This window comes from Salvelinus alpinus, chromosome 13 (assembly GCF_045679555.1).
Source record: "Salvelinus alpinus chromosome 13, SLU_Salpinus.1, whole genome shotgun sequence".
Classification (NCBI taxonomy): domain Eukaryota; kingdom Metazoa; phylum Chordata; class Actinopteri; order Salmoniformes; family Salmonidae; genus Salvelinus; species Salvelinus alpinus.
In genome coordinates, this window is record NC_092098.1 from 8,976,581 (window position 1) to 8,994,585 (window position 18,005).

The window sequence follows — 18,005 nt, forward strand, 5'->3', positions numbered from 1 at the left end:
AAAACCACAAAAAGAGAGGGAGGAGGAAGGGATGAGGGAGTGAAAGAGAGAGCACGGGTGGGGGGGGGGGGGTATCGAGAGGAGAGGATATGCACAAGAGACAGGGAGGAGGTGAAGGGAGAACGAGAGAGAGAGAGCGACAAAGAAAGAGAGAAGCAGAAAAACACCGAATTAGAACCGCAGCAACGCCACGGACAGTAGAAGCAGAGTGATCCCACTGGTGACACCATTGTGCTGCACACCACCCACGGCTTTGGTTGACCTGAGAGGGAGGAGGAGGAGTAGGAGAAGGAAGGAGGAGGACTATAGAGGTAACCCAGTGACAACCGTGGCTCTGTTCTCAGCTGTGGGTGTCATGTGAACATACTTTTGTAAGGATTGGGCATGCGCAATCGTAACGGCTCAGTCTGCAAGCACCGTGGGCCGAAGTATCCATCCGGACATCTGGGGGGAGGAGGAGAGGTACAACGTAATATGGAAAACACAGCAGTGAACTCTGTATACCTGATAGAGGTTATATTACAATATGCAATATTATGGTGGGGCAGAAACGTTCTTCTACCTGCGTCCCTGCTTCAGTGTGCTAGACATTACAAAAACATTGCTAGGTTTTTGGTTTACTTGCTTAGTAAATTAACTGGGTTAGCAATCAGTGTCGCTCAGCAAGGGTGGAATGTCTCTTGCTGAACAGAAGGCGGTTGACCAGGAGGACGTCTTTTTTCAATGGTTCTCTCTACCATCCTAGTTCGGCTGTATCCTTTGTCAATCAAGTGCCACGAGTTCAAACATATTAACATGTGCGAGAACATTTCCACTCACGAAGGCAACATTTCCACACCGCCAGCTCTTAGCAAACAAACTGCAGCAGTAGTACCCAACGGCATCTGTTGTTAAATAATCAGGAACTTGGAAGCATCGAAATAGAAAAATTGGGATTGAGGCATATAGCTGGATCAACATTAGACAAGTCTTGAAGCGCTGACAACATCCGGATTCTGGAGTTAACCATCACTTTAATAACAAAACTGTCCCTCTGCATTGGATGGCACTTTATAAAACATGGCTAGGCAGAGTGAGTAGGAGGGTACACTGTTCAAAATACAGAAGCATTCCCTTTTTTCCCTCCCAGTCTCTCTTCCACTCCCTCTCTCTGAATAGATCAAATTTTGCAGATATTATGGCGCCAGTCCCTCCCCCCCGTGCTGCAGACAGGCTTTAACTGACAGGTCAGAGGTCATGGAAACAATGTTGCCCTGATGGAGAGTGCCAGAGGGGTGGGCCTACATGGGTTGATAGATTTTATTATAGGGTCATGGATTTTCAGGATGCCCAGCTCACCTGGGCTTATAAGACACTATTTGCTGTAGCAAAATAAAATAATAATCACTATAAATGCACACACACACACATATAGATATATAAAATAAACATACATGTATACGGCAGTGAAAAACAATTGAGGAAACAAACCCCCAAAAAATGTAAGTTCCCAACTTACATGTGAGCTCAAGTGGCCCATGGGGACAAAAACTACCCACTAATCACACCATCCTCCTCGCTTTCTCTCTTTCTACCCTCTTGACCTCTTCCTTCTTCACATGGGGTTGCAAAGAGCCCTCCATCTTTTGACTTGGGTCACGTGTAGAAGAGCAATCAGTCTGTTACATATTTTGAACTTTATTAGGAATTATTTTATTTATTTTTTAAGCAGGAGGCTCCCGGCCTTCGCACTCCTTCTTATAGCAACCGCATAGATTGGCCATGACATTCCTTCCAATTTCTACCTGTCAGGTTCGGAGGAGTGCATTTAATTTGGTCAAGACAGTTGACTCACAGAGTTACGGTGTCACGCCTCATGTTGGAAAGCTCTGTTGAGTTTGCTCTTTAACCACCACAACCATATTAATGGGGACACCTGTCCACTTAATCAAAACGCTGCAGCGGCCCCTCTCACGATCATTCTGCTCTTCTTCTTCTTCTTTTGTCTCCTGCCTCCCTCTCATCAAATCAGGATGTGCAGTTCATTGAGCGGTACCAGCATTTCACTTCACACTCTCTCTCCACCAACGGGACTGCCAATCCAACAGAGGCAATTCCTCATGATTTATGAGATTTATAAAATGCCTCCCAGGAGTATTATGCTATTCCATGCCAAATGACTCATGCTGAGTGATATGTTAACCTGGGGAACACACAACAAAGGCTTCTGAACAATGCTCTGTCACTGTAAAATCAACAAAATGTTGAAATCTGTCCTCATAAAAGAACACACTGATAGAGCACATATTGAAACAAATCAATATCGGTTTTAGTGTTTAAACAGGATTAAATATCTGTCAACATAAACCAAGCAAACCCATACACATAGCCGACTAGCATTTAGGCAAAACAAACCCCTTAGACTAAAAGACACAGTATTGAACCCAAAGGCAGTTAGCAGTCAGCTATCTGATGAGTGTTCTCCTTAGCGAGCCCCTTATCCTTCATGAAGAATAATGGCCTGTTGAGTCTTCCATGTACAGTACCTCCAGCCTATAGTGCAGAGCATAACAGAGCTTGTGTACTCTATCCTGATTCGTGCCATTCACTGTTCATGTCGGTGTTTTTTGTCCCCGACTTGCAGGAATCCTTATCGAGCAGACATTGCTGATGTGGCTGATATTGTGTAGTATGAAATCCGGGCGCTACATGTCAGGGAAATAATTACCTTCAGGGTCATTTGTTAAACTTTCCCTTCCCTCTAAAGAACTTTATACTTCAAAAGTGAAGGGCATAAAAATAGGGCCAGCTGTCGGCTGGACTTGTTCAGATGGTGAGTAATACCCGCCGAAGCCTGGCCTATATTGAATGAGATGGCTTTGGGGGCAACAATTCCCTGCAGGCCTCCCCTGCATTATTCAACTTTTCTGGACCCGTGCCTCGACCGTGAGTGAGTTAGCTGCAGCAATTGAATTATTGCTCCCTCCAATTTGTACACAGCTTATTGAATGGCTGTTGCAGCCACGCAGCACTGCTTACCGAACAGTGTTCCTGGGGCCAGCTGAACACACACAATGGCTGGCCGGTGGCCCTCCGCACCATTCTTCACCGTGGACCAACGTGGAAGCATATGTGATATTTACATAAATGGACCAAAGCTCACTGTAATAGGATGTGATAACGTAATTATAAAGATGTAGGACACAACAGTCCCCCCACTCTTTCCCTGGCACAGGCTGTGATATTGACGCAAACTGTTACTACGCAGGAAGACCGCGCCGTAAACATTCACTTGTTCTGAGACCGCTGCGAAGACGACACCCAGTGTACAAAAGGCATGTACTCCGTGTACATTCTTGCATATGCTGTTATACTACAGCTTCTGCACACCTACACATGTCAAAAGGCAAATCAACACGCTCACACTAGCATATAGCTAGTACATCCGGTACACACGCGCGAATCAAAAGCTGATCCCTAGAAAAGGTCAATCAGCTCACCGTGGCCACATTCACAATCAAGAGAAAAACATTTCTCTTCTAAAAACAAAAATGGACTTTGCGCACTTGATTTAAAACCAATGTTGTACATCTTGACCCTCTTTTCAAAGGTCTTGTGATGTAAGCAACGATCCTATTTAGCTCGCTAGAGGCCTCCGACTGGTGTAAATATTTGTTCCTTACACTACCAGTGAATCATGACATTTATAAAAAGGCCTTTTCATGGGCGAGGCTCCTGCACGCTAAACGTAGGCTGAGAACGACGAGCAGACCACAATCTAGCCTCCTTATCAGCAACCAAAGTATACATGAAAGAGACACAAACCCTTACAATAGACATCTGCACATATTGGCAATGCCGTCCTGTAATCCTCAGCTATGCCGGGCCTCCTGTAAGAGAGAGGGGTCTGGAAGGTGTGCTAAGAGGAAGATGGATGGGGGGGATAAAGGGAGATTACAACCATACGAAGGGGATAGAGAAAAGGCCTCTGCTATGCTGGAGGAGAGGGTTAGAAATCACTTGACATGACCGGAGTCTTGATCCTGCAATCGATCTGTCATTACAAGAGCAAAAGGAGACAGCGGCTGAAAAACAAAAGACAACTGTCCAAGTAGAATTCAAAATGTTGCCATGGGACGATTCCAGAAATAGCGGCGAGGACTCACTTGCAGGAGAGCTGATTGATACCATGTATAAAGTAACAGTCGCCGCCGTTCACGCAGTAATCCTTCTCGGTGTCGTTGCATCTTCTGGCGTGGCCCGAGCCTGGCGATAGTGTGGTGGTTACTGTCGAAGGAAGAAAGAGCGACATGTTAGCAACACAGACATAAGAGTACTATAGGCAGTTAGAGCTCCGTTACTGGAGTAGAGTACAATGTATATTCTGTCATCTAAATAATACTTGAAACTAAGACGGCTCCATTCGCGGGACATAGGTAGAAGAGTAGAAACACAGAACGGAACATGCTACAATATACACTAGCAGTCAAAGGTTTTTTCAAGGGTTTCTCTTTACTTTGACTATTTTCTACATTGTAGAATAATATTGAAGACATCAAAACTATGAAATAACACATATGGAATCATGAGGTAACCCAAAAAAAATAAGAAGTGTTAAACAAATAAAATAAAATGATATTTAACATTTTAGATTCTTCAAAATAGCCACCCTTTGCCTTCATGACAGCTTTGCACACTCTTGGCATTCTCTCAACCAGCTTCACGAGGAATGCTTTTCCAACAGTCTTGAAAGAGTTCCCACATATGCTGAGCACTTGTTGGCTGCTTTTCCTTTACTCTGGGGTCCAACTCATCCCAAACCATCTCAATTGGGTTGAGGTCGGGTGATTGTGGAGGCCAGGTCATCTGATGCAGCACTCCATCACTCTCATTCTTGGTCAAATAGCCCTTACACAGCCTGGAGGTCTGTTTTGGGTCATTGTCCTGTTGAAAAACAAATGATAGTGGGACTAAGCGCAAACCAGATGGGATGGCGTATCGCTGCAGAATGCTGTGGTAGCCATGCTGGTTAAGTGTGCAATGAATTATAAATAAATCACAGACAATGTCACCAGCAAAGCACCCCCACACAGTCACACCTCCTCCTCCATGCTTCACTGTGGGAACCACAGATGCAGAGATCATATGTTCACATACTCTGTGTATCACAAAAACAGTGGTTGGAACCAAAAATCTCAAATTTGGACTCACAGATTTCCACCGGTCTAATGTCCATTGTGTTTCTTGGCCCAAGCAAGTCTCTTCTTATTATTGGTATCCTTTAGTAGTGGTTTCTTTTCAGCAATTCGACCATGATGGCCTGATTCTAGCAGTCTCCTCTGAACAGTTGATGTTGAGATGTGTCTGAACTCTGTGAAGCATTTATTTGGGCTGTAATCTGAGGTGCAGTTAACTCTAATGAACTTGTCCTCTGCAGCAGAGGTAAGTCTGGGACTTCCTTTCCTAGGGCGGTCCTCATGAGAGCCAGTTTCATAATAGTTTTTGCAACTGCACTTGAAGAAACGTTCAAAGTTCTTGACATTTTCCAGAATGACTGACCTTCATGTCTTAAAGTAATGGACTGTTGTTTCGCTTTGCTTATTTGAGCTGTTCTTGCCATAATATGGACTTGGTCTTCTACCAAATATGGCTATCTTCTGTATACCACCCCTAACTTGACGCAACACAACTCATTGTCTCAAACACATTAGGAAGGAAAGAAATTCCACAAATGTACTTTTAACAAAGCACACCTGTTTGAATTGAAATGCATTCCAGGTGACTACCTCATGAACCTGGTTGAGAGAATGCCAAGAGCGTGTAAAGCCGTCATCAAGGAGAAGGGTGGCTACTTTGAAGAATCTCAAATATAAAATACATTTGGATTTGTTTAACCCTTTTTTGGTTACTGCATGATTCTATACGTGTTATTTACATTTAACATTTACATTTAAGTCATTTAGCAGACGCTCTTATCCAGAGCGACTTACAAATTGGAAAGTTCATACATATTCATCCTGGTCCCCCTGTGGGGAATGAACCCACAACCCTGGCGTTGCAAGCGCCATGCTCTACCAACTGAGCCACACGGGACCGTTATTTCATAGTTTTGATGTCTTCACTATTATTCTACAATGTAGAAAATAGTAAAAAAATAAAATTCAAATAAAAACTTGAATGAGTAGGTGTCCAAACTTTTGACTGGTACTGTATACTTGTACTGTATGCAATGAAGGCAGTGCATAAAGACAGGTGCAGGAACTTTCCACTCCAGATGGCGTGGTCAACCAGTTGCTCTTTTGTGAGTGATTTTATACACAATACAAGACATAAACACTGACTTCTCATTCAATCACTCATCCTCCACATAAAACGGTCACATCTTTCCTTCCAAGAATTGCATTGTGTCTCTCAGTAGTGTTGACACGGACTCAAGACGCTCTATGTGCAAAGATAAATATTTCCCCCTGAAGAGCGTAGGAGTCCCTGTTTATCCCTTGATTCAGATCTTTGGAATGAAATGGCCTAAATGTCATGCCGACTAATCCTCCACTGTTATGTAAATAGTGCTAAGAGGTTTTGGGATGAGGCCTGAGGAGTGGCAGGACTGGGCAAGGAGAAGAGGGAGAAGAGGGAGGACTCCTCTGTCAAACGTTGGGATGTAGCCTCTGTACACGGGCTAGACTTCAACCCGCACCTTGCTGGGGTGTGACAACATGTTTGTGTTTGCCATATTGGAGATTGATTGACAAATGCATACTCGTGAATGTGTAGCCTACTTCCGTACATACAGTATTGTTATGATATGGGGGGAAAGGTTAGTGTTGAGACATAGACAATCATACCGTCTAGGTTACACGTCCACACTCCATTCCCCCAGGGGGCAGCAGCAACCTTGTCTGGGTGCTGAGCCTGGTTGATAAGCACATCAGGTGATCGTCAGTCAGCGTCTCAGCTGGCACGTCGTGAGGCTGCTGGTTTTGTTTAGGTTTGTTTTTGAGTTTTTAGTTGGGGCATGCCTTTTGTCATTTTTCCTTTTTGTACATATTTATGTTTCATCCCCATCTGAACCAATAAGAATCCACTTGGACTGGCCGACCAAGAGGTTTAAGCTCGGTAAGCCCTTAACTCGGTAAGTTGCTGTCTCCTGGGCATATGTGCATCCAACCCCTAGACAAAGCGAGTGCAACAATATCCGTAGGCTAGTAACGGGTTTCGTAAAACAGTACATTGGTATACTTGCAATACTAACTCAATTCACTTATCAAAATACCTACCCAAATTCAATTCCTGCGTGCAGTAATTTGATACGTAGTAAATTCAGTTGGTGCTGTGGTGGCCATGGTGAAAACAATATTACACAACACACACACGCACCAGACACACATGCATGCGCGAACGAACGCACACACACAAAACAATGCTGCGTCACCTTTCGTCACGGTGTTGTCCACACATTCATTCCAGCTATTGATTTCAATTATCACTATTGGCATACATAGGTAGAGGATGAGAACGGGGCAGAGAGAAAGACATTGCTGCTAACCTGACCTGTGATCAGCATGTGATGAACAAGGGCGTTGCACATCTGTGGTCAACTAAACATCCATTTGAACTTAGCCCTGAATACGCTGCACATGTTCTGTTGGATAGCACATGTAACCTATTCTAAAGCAAAATACACATATTTGCAAGAACTCTTTTCAATAAATGGGGGGGGGGGGGAATCCGCCAACTCAACAGGAATGCTTTTTCTCCGAAAGTGCACAAAGCTTTGCAAATACGTTCTCTGAAAGTGCACAAAGCATTGCAGAAACCTGTTGCAGCGAATCATACAATAACAGATTGTGCGAAGGACAAATTATACCTGTAGCCAGATTCCCCCCCCCTCAACTCTCCAGTTAACTCACTCACTATCCATTGCATGACATGGCAGGGAATCGAAAGACAACATCCAAGAACAAAATCACTGTACACTTTGCTAATAATAGTGTTCTCACAGCTCCCTCAATTCATACATGGAGAGGCGCCCGTTGGCCCAGGTCCAGCTGTAGCAGAGCGTGTATAGTGCTGTCTGTCAGAGGAGCGGAGGTGCTCCCACCGTGCCAGGAAGGAGAGAGTTTACAGTACCCAGGCTCTACTACTTGTTTATCTGTGAGGGGAACTAATGACGTGGGTTAACCACTGCATATTAAACTTAATTGTCGCAAGTGGGCGAAAGCACTTGTCTCTTTAAAGACAGCTTCGTTTTAAAATCACTCTCTCACACGCTCCCTCGTCTGTTTTATCAAATGATCCTCTTATTTCCTTGTTGACTTAAGAGGCCCAGTGCAGTCAAAAGCTTAATTTGTCCTGTGTTTTATATACATTTCCACACTATGAGTTTGGAATAATACTGTGAGATTGTGAAAATGATGTTGATGCCCGTTTAGTGTAAGAGCTGTAGGAAAAGGCTGCCAGAAATTTCAGCCTGTTTGGCTACGTGGGTTTAAGTTAAAAAAGACCAATAACAAAGAGTTTGCCCTCCTTTCTGATCGTTTTCAGGTTACACATCCCTCCAATTAGGCGCCTCTCTCAGACAGTCGTAGCAAAATTGAGAAATTGCATTTAGCTAAGAAGCCTTTTATTATTTTACCATTTTCATTGAAAACAAATCACAGTAAGGTACTTCAACTGTTATCCAGAAATTAATTGATATTGACATAAAAATGGCTAAATTAGACCTTAGACTCTTCTGAGAGAGGATCTGAAATGTGTAATCGTGATTTACGAGAAAACATTTATTCGGACAAATAGCTAGCTGTTTTGTATAGTTACACAAACTGTGCTGTTCAGGGAAGTGACTATAATGAATCAGACAGTGTGTGTATTTTGCACCATACTGTGTTTGTGGAATAAATTCAGCGTCTGACTGAGTTAGTGTAGAACACCAAATATGTCCTTGCCTACATGTGATGATCAATGTAGACAGTTGAGTAATACTTCCACACTGTTAACGCCATCCTGTCATCCAGGAGCACTCCATTCTTCATTACAAACCCTTCTATAGACGACTAAGTACCAATGGGATTTTTTATTCGTCGCAATGTTGGGTTATTGGATTGTAGGTGATTTAAGTGCCTTTGATAATCAGTGAAGGAAGAGAGCTCATTTCGCAAAAGATGGGAAAAAAAGTATTCCTTTTCAGGTCTTGACATAGAATTTCAAGTAGATTTAAGTCAAAACTGTAACTTGGCCACTCAGGAATATTCAATGTCTTCTTTGTAAGCAACTCCAGTTGAGATTTGGCCTTGTGTTTTAGGTTATTGTCCTGCTGAAATGCATCTCCCAGTGGCTGGTGGAAAGCAGACTGAACCAGGTTTATTTTGCCTGTGCTTAGCTCTATTCCGTTTATTTTTATCCTACAAATTTCCCTAGTCCTTGCCGATAACAAGCATAACCATAACTTGAAAATATGAAGAGTGGTGCTAAGTGATGTGTTGTGTTGGATTTGCCTCAAACATAACGCTTTATATTCAGGGCATGAAGTTAATTTCTTTGCCATTTTTTATTTGCAGTTTTACTTTAGTGATTTGTTGCAAACAGGATAAATGTTTTTGGAATACTTTTTATTCTGAGATGGCGTCCTTTTCACTTTGTCATTTAAATTAGTATTGTGGAGTAACTACAATGTTGTTGATCCATCCTCAGAGTTTAATAGCTGTGATAGGAGAAAACTAAAGTGTTTTAAAGCCACCATTGGCCCCATGGTGAAATCCCTAAGCGGTTTCCTTCCTGTACGGCAACTGAGTTATGCATCTTTGTAGTGACTGGGTGGATTGATACACCATTCATGCTCAAAGGGATATTCAATGTCGGTTATTTTTTGTTTACCCATCCACCAATAGGTGCCCTTCTTTGTGAAGCATTGGAAAACCTCCCAGGTCTTTGTGGTTGAAAATGTGTTTGAAATTGACTACTCGATTGAGGGACCTTACAGATAATTGTATGTGTGGGGTACAGAGATGAGGTAGTCCTTCAAAAATCACATTAAACACTATCATTGCGCACAGAGTGAGTCCATGCAACTTATTATGTGACTTGTTAAGCACATTTTTACTCCTGAACGTATTTAGGCTTGCCATAACAAAGGGGTTGAATACTTATTGATTCAAGACATTTCAGCTTTTCATTTGTTATTAATAAAAAAACATAATTCCACTTTAACATTATAGGGTATTGTGTGTAGGCCAGTGACCCCCCCCCAAAAAATCTAAAATTGTATATATTTTAAATTCAGGATGTAACACAACAAAATGTGGAAAAAGTCAAGGGGTGTGAATACTTTCTGAAGGCACTGTATTGTTTATACAGCATATCAACATGTCTGACAATATCATCATTTTGTGGATTTTCAATCCATTGATCTTGCAATTCAGCTATTCAATACAACCATTCAGTAGCTTCAGGGAAAAGGAACCGGAATCAATACTAAATCTGGGTGTTATTTTAGAAAAATGTTCAAGGTGCCTTTAGGTCTCTGAAACGTCTTTAGGTCTCTGAAATAGCTCAGTAACAGTATGGTGAGGCTGAGGCCAGGTCTGTTCCTGTTCTGACCGCTACAGACAACCTGCCACTCCTGACTGGTGCAGGGTTGAATATTGTACCAACCCACTATCCATACAACCAGAATTCTGACACGTTTTCCTGAGCTTGTCGACTGTACTGTGAATACCTGCTGAGGCAGCATGGTATTCACAGCCGACTGTCTGAGAGGGAATGTTGAGCTAAGACAGCTCAGTGTACAGAGAAAACCAACTGCTTCTCATGCATCTAAATAAAGTAGCATTCTCTTCAATGCCAACTGATGATCAAGACAGGGAGAAAGTGGACAACACTATTTTCCTACAAAACACATAAAGGAAATGGGAGGAAAAAAAAGATTCTCGTTACCTAAGGAAGTTTGGATTGTAAGATCTCTCCACTCTCTCTCTTTGCCTCTTGCGTGCTGTCGTCTTTATAGCAGAAGACACTGACAGTGCTTTTATGTGCATTTATCCCCAGGAGACAGTCCAGGAATGGGGATGCTATAAATGGGTGACAGATGAGACGCTTCATCCTGATCACAGCGTCTAGTGCAGGGGTATTCAACTCTTACCCTACGAGGTCCGGAGCCTGCTGTTTTCTGTTTCTACCTGATCATTAATTGCACGCACCTGATGTCCCAGGTCTAATCAGGTCCCTGATTAGAGGGGAACAATAAACACATGCAGTGGAACTGGCTTCCAGGTCCAGAGTTGAGTTTGAGGGGTCTAGGAGATAGAAATAGGGAGCGTTCCCTCTCTGTACAGCATGCCCATATTGTTGGGTCAGTATCTCCTGGCTCACAGAACCGTGGCTGGGTCAGAATGGTGTCCACTGGCCTTGGAGCCCGTAGAGCCTGTGGCAGTTAACCAATCAGGGAGCAACTGCATTCTCATGTGCCTGGTTTCTCATGTTTTGTAGCCATGTGGCTGAGTAAGTCAACCCCATGACCACGTTAGTTCTCCCTTCAGCAGAGGAACATCCTGGTCCTGATCCTCCAACTCCAAGTGAAGGTCAGTTCCCCTGTCGAAGACTGGGTTCGATGATGTGCTCTCATTCCCGTAGGGTTAGGTCAGTTTACCTGGTCTATTAACCTCAGGTTTCTTCTTCCCCAGTCTTGTGCCGACTGGATTTTCCACGGTGTTAGCTCGAGCCTAGTGGTTTGGCCAACAGGCTTCACCCCGGAGTTTGATTAATCCTTCATGGCCAGAGAACTGAAAATAAAAAGACTGGGGGTGCAAGAGGGGCCATCTGGAAACCTTCATAAACATGTCTGTCTTTCCGCGCTCTCTATAGGCTTCTAAAGAAAGGCCGTAAAAATGAAAGGCCCTGTTCCGCTGTGTTTTTTCTCCTCTTCTTCTTCTCTCTTCCGGAGGCTAGCCCTGTTCGGCACCTCTCAACCCTCAACAATTGGGAGTGATTACAGTATATTCAGCACATCAACAGAGTTGTCATCACTGGGGCCACACAGAGTCAGTGGAGGAATCTGAATTTTACCAACCCAGAAATTGTCTTGTGTAAAAAAAAAAAAAATCTAAAAGATACTGTTTGGAAATGATGCAAATACTGCTGCAAAGCAAGAATCAATACTAAGATGCAGACAATAACTGTAATTAAATATTCTCAGCAGCAGATTCCGTAAGGCTCTGGTCATTACTCTTCTCCGTGAATAGCATGAAGTAATCCAGTTCTGTTTCGGGGAAGAGAGCTATTAAAGATGGAATAAGCAGCTAAGGACAAACATGTTTCTACCTCTGAACACAGCATAGCGAGACAACCAAAAACACTGAGGAAAGACTCGAGATGTCTAGTTTAGGTGGGACCCAGGTCCGATTATATAAGTCACCACTAGCCATCGTAGCCTACATCTTAACTGGAATGAACAAAGTCCAGGTCGTGGGAAAGAACATGGTTGGTAAGAGAAAAGGTCCAAAAGTGCAAGCCCCAAGCGTCAACTGACAAATGTATCTCCAAAAACCCTGACATATTTTACGGCTAGTCAAGTCTATATACCAGCAGCAGAGTAGAAAGCCCTACATAAACACCCTCCTCAGTCCTGGCTAGGAATTTCAGACATGTCTCTTGTTACAGCTGGGACTGGGATCTCTTATCACTTTGCTAGGGGTCAATTTATACTGCATGCATTCTTCCTGCATCGGTGTGGTTTCCATTATGTGTAACATCCCTGTTTTCTTTCCCCAGAGAGATTCGAGCAGTCTCTCCATTTCAGTCCTCAATGTGCATGGGTACATATATTACGGGAAGATAAATGAATACATAATATGGTAGCTGCTGATAACAAAAAAATAAAAAAAGTAGTTCACAACATTTCGGTAGCAATGGTTCTCTTACACCACAGGGCACCCCGGTTTCACATCTCAATGATAATATGACTGGTTGCCAGGTTGGTGCTCGTCTGACGCGTGTTGAGAGCGCGTGTGTGTGTGAATCTGGGTACGGTCGGGAGGCAGGAGATGAGCTGCATCTTCTTTGTCTCAAGGCAGCGGTTCTAAAAAAGGTGTTTAACTGTTGTACTCTGTTGGAATATCTGAGCTGCGAAGCTCAGCAGGACCATGTGCTCCAACAAACAGCGGCACTGACAAATCAAAAAAAAAAACGTACGCAAACACGGCGAACACAAAATAGTGCGCTAACCAACCACCGCCCCCCCCCCCCCCCCCCCACCTCCCCCCCCACCTCCCACACACACACAAACAGGGCCAGTATCTATCGTGTGGTTCTTCGTACATTTCACAAGTTGAACCAAGTTCAATGAGACTGCTCCACCATCAACAGCCTGAGGGGAACTCGATCATTGTCTAGGCAAAAGGCCAGAACAGAACATTATCTCTACCAAGAATTTGAGAGACACATAAACAGAACATTACTAATGATAATTCACTAAAAGCCTGTTTCAAGAGGAAAGTGACCATCATTATTTCAAGGGCCATCCAGCTGGATAGAGAGAGGCGGAGTGCTTGAAATGTACAAAATGGAGTCCGTTCTGAACTTTATCCTAATCTCCCCTCTCATCATGTTTTCATTTATATTCTTGCCTCTTATTGCCCTTTCTCAACAGCATAGCTGATATGCCTGGTCTTGCCTGCCACAGTTGTCTCTGCATTAAGGGGAAATCAAAGAGCGCCACAGCATGCGATTGCACAACAGCCAGTCATGTAAACAAGCAAAGTGAACATACTGAGGAGGAGGGGCTGGGTGCTGGCACTGTCAGGCAGCAGGGCAGGTTGGGTGTGCAGCAGAATGGGTATAGTCAGGCCAGGTGTTGGCTGGAGCAAAGGGCCTGCAGCGGAGAGGGATGGTCCCCAGAGTGTCCTACTTTCAGGAGGACCCAGGGGCCCCGTTTGCGGTCCCCCCTGCCGTCCCTGCTCTGTTTGGTGTAGCTGTAGTGTATGACAGTGGATAACTCTCCTCTTCCTCACCCTCCTCAGATCCAGGCCACCGGGGGTTTTGGAGCATGTGAATGTGGAACCCTGAGCTGGCACCGGGTGCAGCAGCAGGAGACAGGCACCCAGGCCCAGGATGAGAAGGAGGAGGGTGGGAAGAAGCAAGAGGAGGACCCTTCCGGCCCCGGAGCCCAGCCGGGTGCCCAGCCGGGGATTACCACACAACGCAGGGAAACCCAACCTGGTGCCACCCTCAGCCCCCTCCTCACCAACAGACAGCAGCACAGGGATTGGATACACACAGAGATCCATCCCATTGCCTGTTCAATGCACTGTCCCTTCCCACAGCAGCTTGCCCTGGTAACAGTGGTAGAGCAGCAAGGCTTTGCAACCCTGAACCAGATTCAAAATACTCCCATCTCTTTGTTAGATCCACTGGAGTCCCCATGAGAAAGTATCCCCTTCGTGCTTCATGCGCAAGGAAGCATGTCCGCTCTGGATCACACCTCGCCCATGCCTCAGCCCTCCGTCCCTCCCAAATACGCGCACTGCCCACGCACTCTGGCGGCCATGAAATTGGACATCAGAGCACTGCTGCGTGGTAGCAGATGGTGCTGGTCCACTCCATGGCCAGAGGACAAACTAACAGTGGAGGGAGTCACTGAGCACAGAGAGGCCAAAGCAACCTGACCCAGCCCAGGAGCACCGTGACAACTCCAGCTCCTACTCCAGCCCCAACCAGATCCCAGCAGACCAAACACCAGGGGCCTCAGTTATCAACTATGAGTACATTTCATATTAAATTCTGGCGTACGTGGAGATTATAGGATTTGCAACATATACATTTTCATTGATAAAATCAGAGACATATTATATTTGTGCGGTCTTGAAAGAGCTTCAACCCCAGATGGAAAACACCCTCCATCACCTTTTATGGTAACAAAAACACCCTCCATCACCTATTATGGTAACAAAAACACCCATCATCACCTTTTATGGTAACAAAAACACCCTCCATCACCTTTTATGGTAACAAAAACACCCTCCATCACCTTTTATGGTAACAAAAACACCCTCCATCACCTATTATGGTAACAAAAAACACCCTCCATCACCTATTATGGTAACAAAAACACCCTCCATCACCTATTATGGCAACCATACATTTGTTGTGTGGTTTTAACTGAGCCATGATAGTTCCTAAAAGAAAGCGCAATGGCAAATTTGATCACATTTCTGTAGAGATGTGGGCAGAACGCTGCAGTGGCTTTTCCAAACTAAAAATGCTAGCCACCGAGCTAGTGCCAAACACTGGCCGAGCATTCTGCAAGGGTCATTGTTTTTTTGAACAGTTTAAAAGTAAATGCTACTGCCCACACTTTTTGAACTGTTGTTCAATATGTTGTTCATCAATACATGACTGTTTCTTACCCCTTTTTTCTCCCCAATTTCGATCTTGTCTCATCGCTGCAACTGCCCAACGGGCTCGGGAGAGGCGAAGGCGGAGTCATGCATCCTCCGAAACATGACCCGCCTAGCCGCTCTCCTTAACACCCGCCAGCTTAACCCGGGAGCCAGCCGCACCAATGTGTCGGAGGAAACACCGTTCAACCGTCTAACTTTCGAGCATGCTTGGCTATTGAATGAGCGATTGATAAATGGTAGCCACCTAGTCGAAGAGTAAACTAAACATATTAGATGACATGCTGCTATGGCAAATCCATCGGTGTTATCATTAGGCCTGTTTGAACGTTTTTATTAGCCATTATTATAAGTCCTGTCCATTAAACACATCCCATTTCCCCCAAACAAACAATAAGCCTATTTGCTTGCAACACAGTTGACCAACCTTCTAGAAGTTATGCACATGCATGGTTTGAAAATCGTGTGATGATACGCACACTTTCATCAAGTTCAAAATTGATAAATACCAACCTTTGTGGGAAAACTGCCGCAGGCAAGGTTTAGTATATATTTTTTTCCGCACGCAACTTGATAAATGAGGCCCCAAGCCCTCCTAACCCGGGCCCCAGCCCCAGCCCTTCTAACCCGGGCTCCAGACCAAGCAGCAGTCCTCCTAACCCGGGCTCCAGACCAAGCAACAGTCCTCCTAACCCAGGCTCCAGCCCCAGCCCTCCTAACCCGGGCTCCAGCCCCAGCCCTCCTAACCCGGGCTCCAGCCCCAGCCCTCCTAACCCGGGCTCCAGCCCCAGTCCTCCTAACCCGGGCTCCAGCCCCAGTCCTCCTAACCCGGGCTCCAGCCCCAGCCCCAGTCCTCCTAACCCGGGCTCCAGCCCCAGCCCCAGTCCTCCTAACCCGGGCTCCAGCCCTCCTAACCCGGGCTCCAGCCCTCCTAACCCGGGCTCCAGTCCTCCTAACCCGGGCTCCAGCCCCAGTCCTCCTAACCCGGGCTCCAGCCCCAGTCCTCCTAACCCGGGCTCCAGCCCCAGTCCTCCTAACCCGGGCTCCAGCCCCAGTCCTCCTAACCCGGGCTCCAGCCCCAGCAACAGTCCTCCTAACCCGGGCTCCAGCCCCAGTCCTCCTAACCCGGGCTCCAGCCCCAGTCCTCCTAACCTGGGCTCCAGCCCCAGCACTAACCTGGGCTCCAGCCCCAGCACTAACCTGGGCTCCAGTCCACCTAACCTGGGCTCCAGCCCCAGCTCTAGTCCTAACCCCAGCTCCAGTCCCAGCTCTAGTCCTAACCCCAGCTCCAGTCCTCCTAACCTGGGCTCCAGTCCCAGCACTAACCTGGGCTCCAGTCCACCTAACCTTGGCTCCAGTCCCAGCACTAACCTGGGCTCCAGTCCACCTAACCTTGGCTCCAGCCCCGGCTCTAGTCCTAACCCCAGTCCCAGCTCTAGTCCTAACCCCAGCTCCAGTCCTCCTAACCTGGGCTCCAGTCCCAGCACTAACCTGGGCTCCAGTCCACCTAACCTTGGCTCCAGCCCCGGCTCTAGTCCCAGCTCTAGTCCTAACCCCAGCTCCAGTCCCAGCTCTAGTCCTAACCCCAGCTCTAGTCCTAACCCCAGCTCCAGTCCCAGCTCTAGTCCTAACCCCAGCTCTAGTCCTAACCCCAGCTCCAGTCCCAGCTCTAGTCCTAACCCCAGCTCCAGTCCCAGCTCTAGTCCTAACCCCAGCTCCAGCCCCAGCTCTAGTCCTAACCCCAGCTCCAGTCCCAGCTCTAGTCCTAACCCCAGCTCCAGTCCCAGCTCTAGTCCTAACCCCAGTCCCAGCTCTAGTCCTAACCCCAGCTCCAGTCCCAGCTCTAGTCCTAACCCCAGCTCCAGTCCCAGCTCTAGTCCTAACCCCAGCTCCAGCCCCAGCTCTAGTCCTAACCCCAGCTCCAGTCCCAGCTCTAGTCCTAACCCCAGCTCCAGCCCCAGCTCTAGTCCTAACCCCAGTCCCAGCTCTAGTCCTAACCCCAGTCCCAGCTCTAGTCCTAACCCCAGCTCCAGTCCCAGCTCTAGTCCTAACCCCAGCTCCAGTCCCAGCTCTAGTCCTAACCCCAGCTCCAGTCCCAGCTCTAGTCCTAACCCCAGCTCCAGTCCCAGCTCTAGTCCTAACCCCAGCTCCAGTCCCAGCTCTAGTCCTAACCCCAGCTCCAGTCCCAGCTCTAGTCCTAACCCCAGCTCCAGTCCCAGCTCTAGTCCTAACCCCAGCTCCAGTCCCAGCTCTAGTCCTAACCCCAGCTCCAGTCCCAGCTCTAGTCCTAACCCCAGCTCCAGTCCCAGCTCTAGTCCTAACCCCAGCTCCAGTCCCAGCTCTAGTCCTAACCCCAGCTCCAGTCCCAGCTCTAGTCCTAACCCCAGCTCCAGTCCCAGCTCTAGTCCTAACCCCAGCTCCAGTCCCCCTAACCTGGGCTCCAGTCCCAGCACTAACCTGGGCTCCAGTCCACCTAACCTTGGCTCCAGCCCCGGCTCTAGTCCTAACCTCCGCTCCAGCACCAGCCCCAGTCACACTCAAGGGGCCACGGTCACACAGCCCTGCAACTCAACCCCATTGGTGTCCACTGACCAGCAGCATAACATAGTGTAGCTCCCATCAGTGCTTCCCTCTCTC

At 46.4% G+C, this 18,005-nt stretch overlaps 1 protein-coding gene across 3 annotated transcripts in view; it reads right to left on the reverse strand.

Moving 5' to 3' along the window:
* LOC139536954 (pro-neuregulin-2, membrane-bound isoform-like) overlaps positions 1-18,005 on the reverse strand; it is a 108,119-nt gene that overhangs the window by 15,158 nt on the left and 74,956 nt on the right. For 2 of the 3 annotated variants that reach the window (XM_071337716.1, XM_071337718.1), the window contains exon 4: positions 4,146-4,266. In XM_071337716.1, the coding sequence (XP_071193817.1) occupies positions 4,146-4,266 (121 nt within the window). Of the gene's footprint in view, positions 1-367; positions 445-4,145; positions 4,267-18,005 lie in introns of all 3 variants that reach the window. The other variant, XM_071337717.1, reaches the window with a different exon arrangement.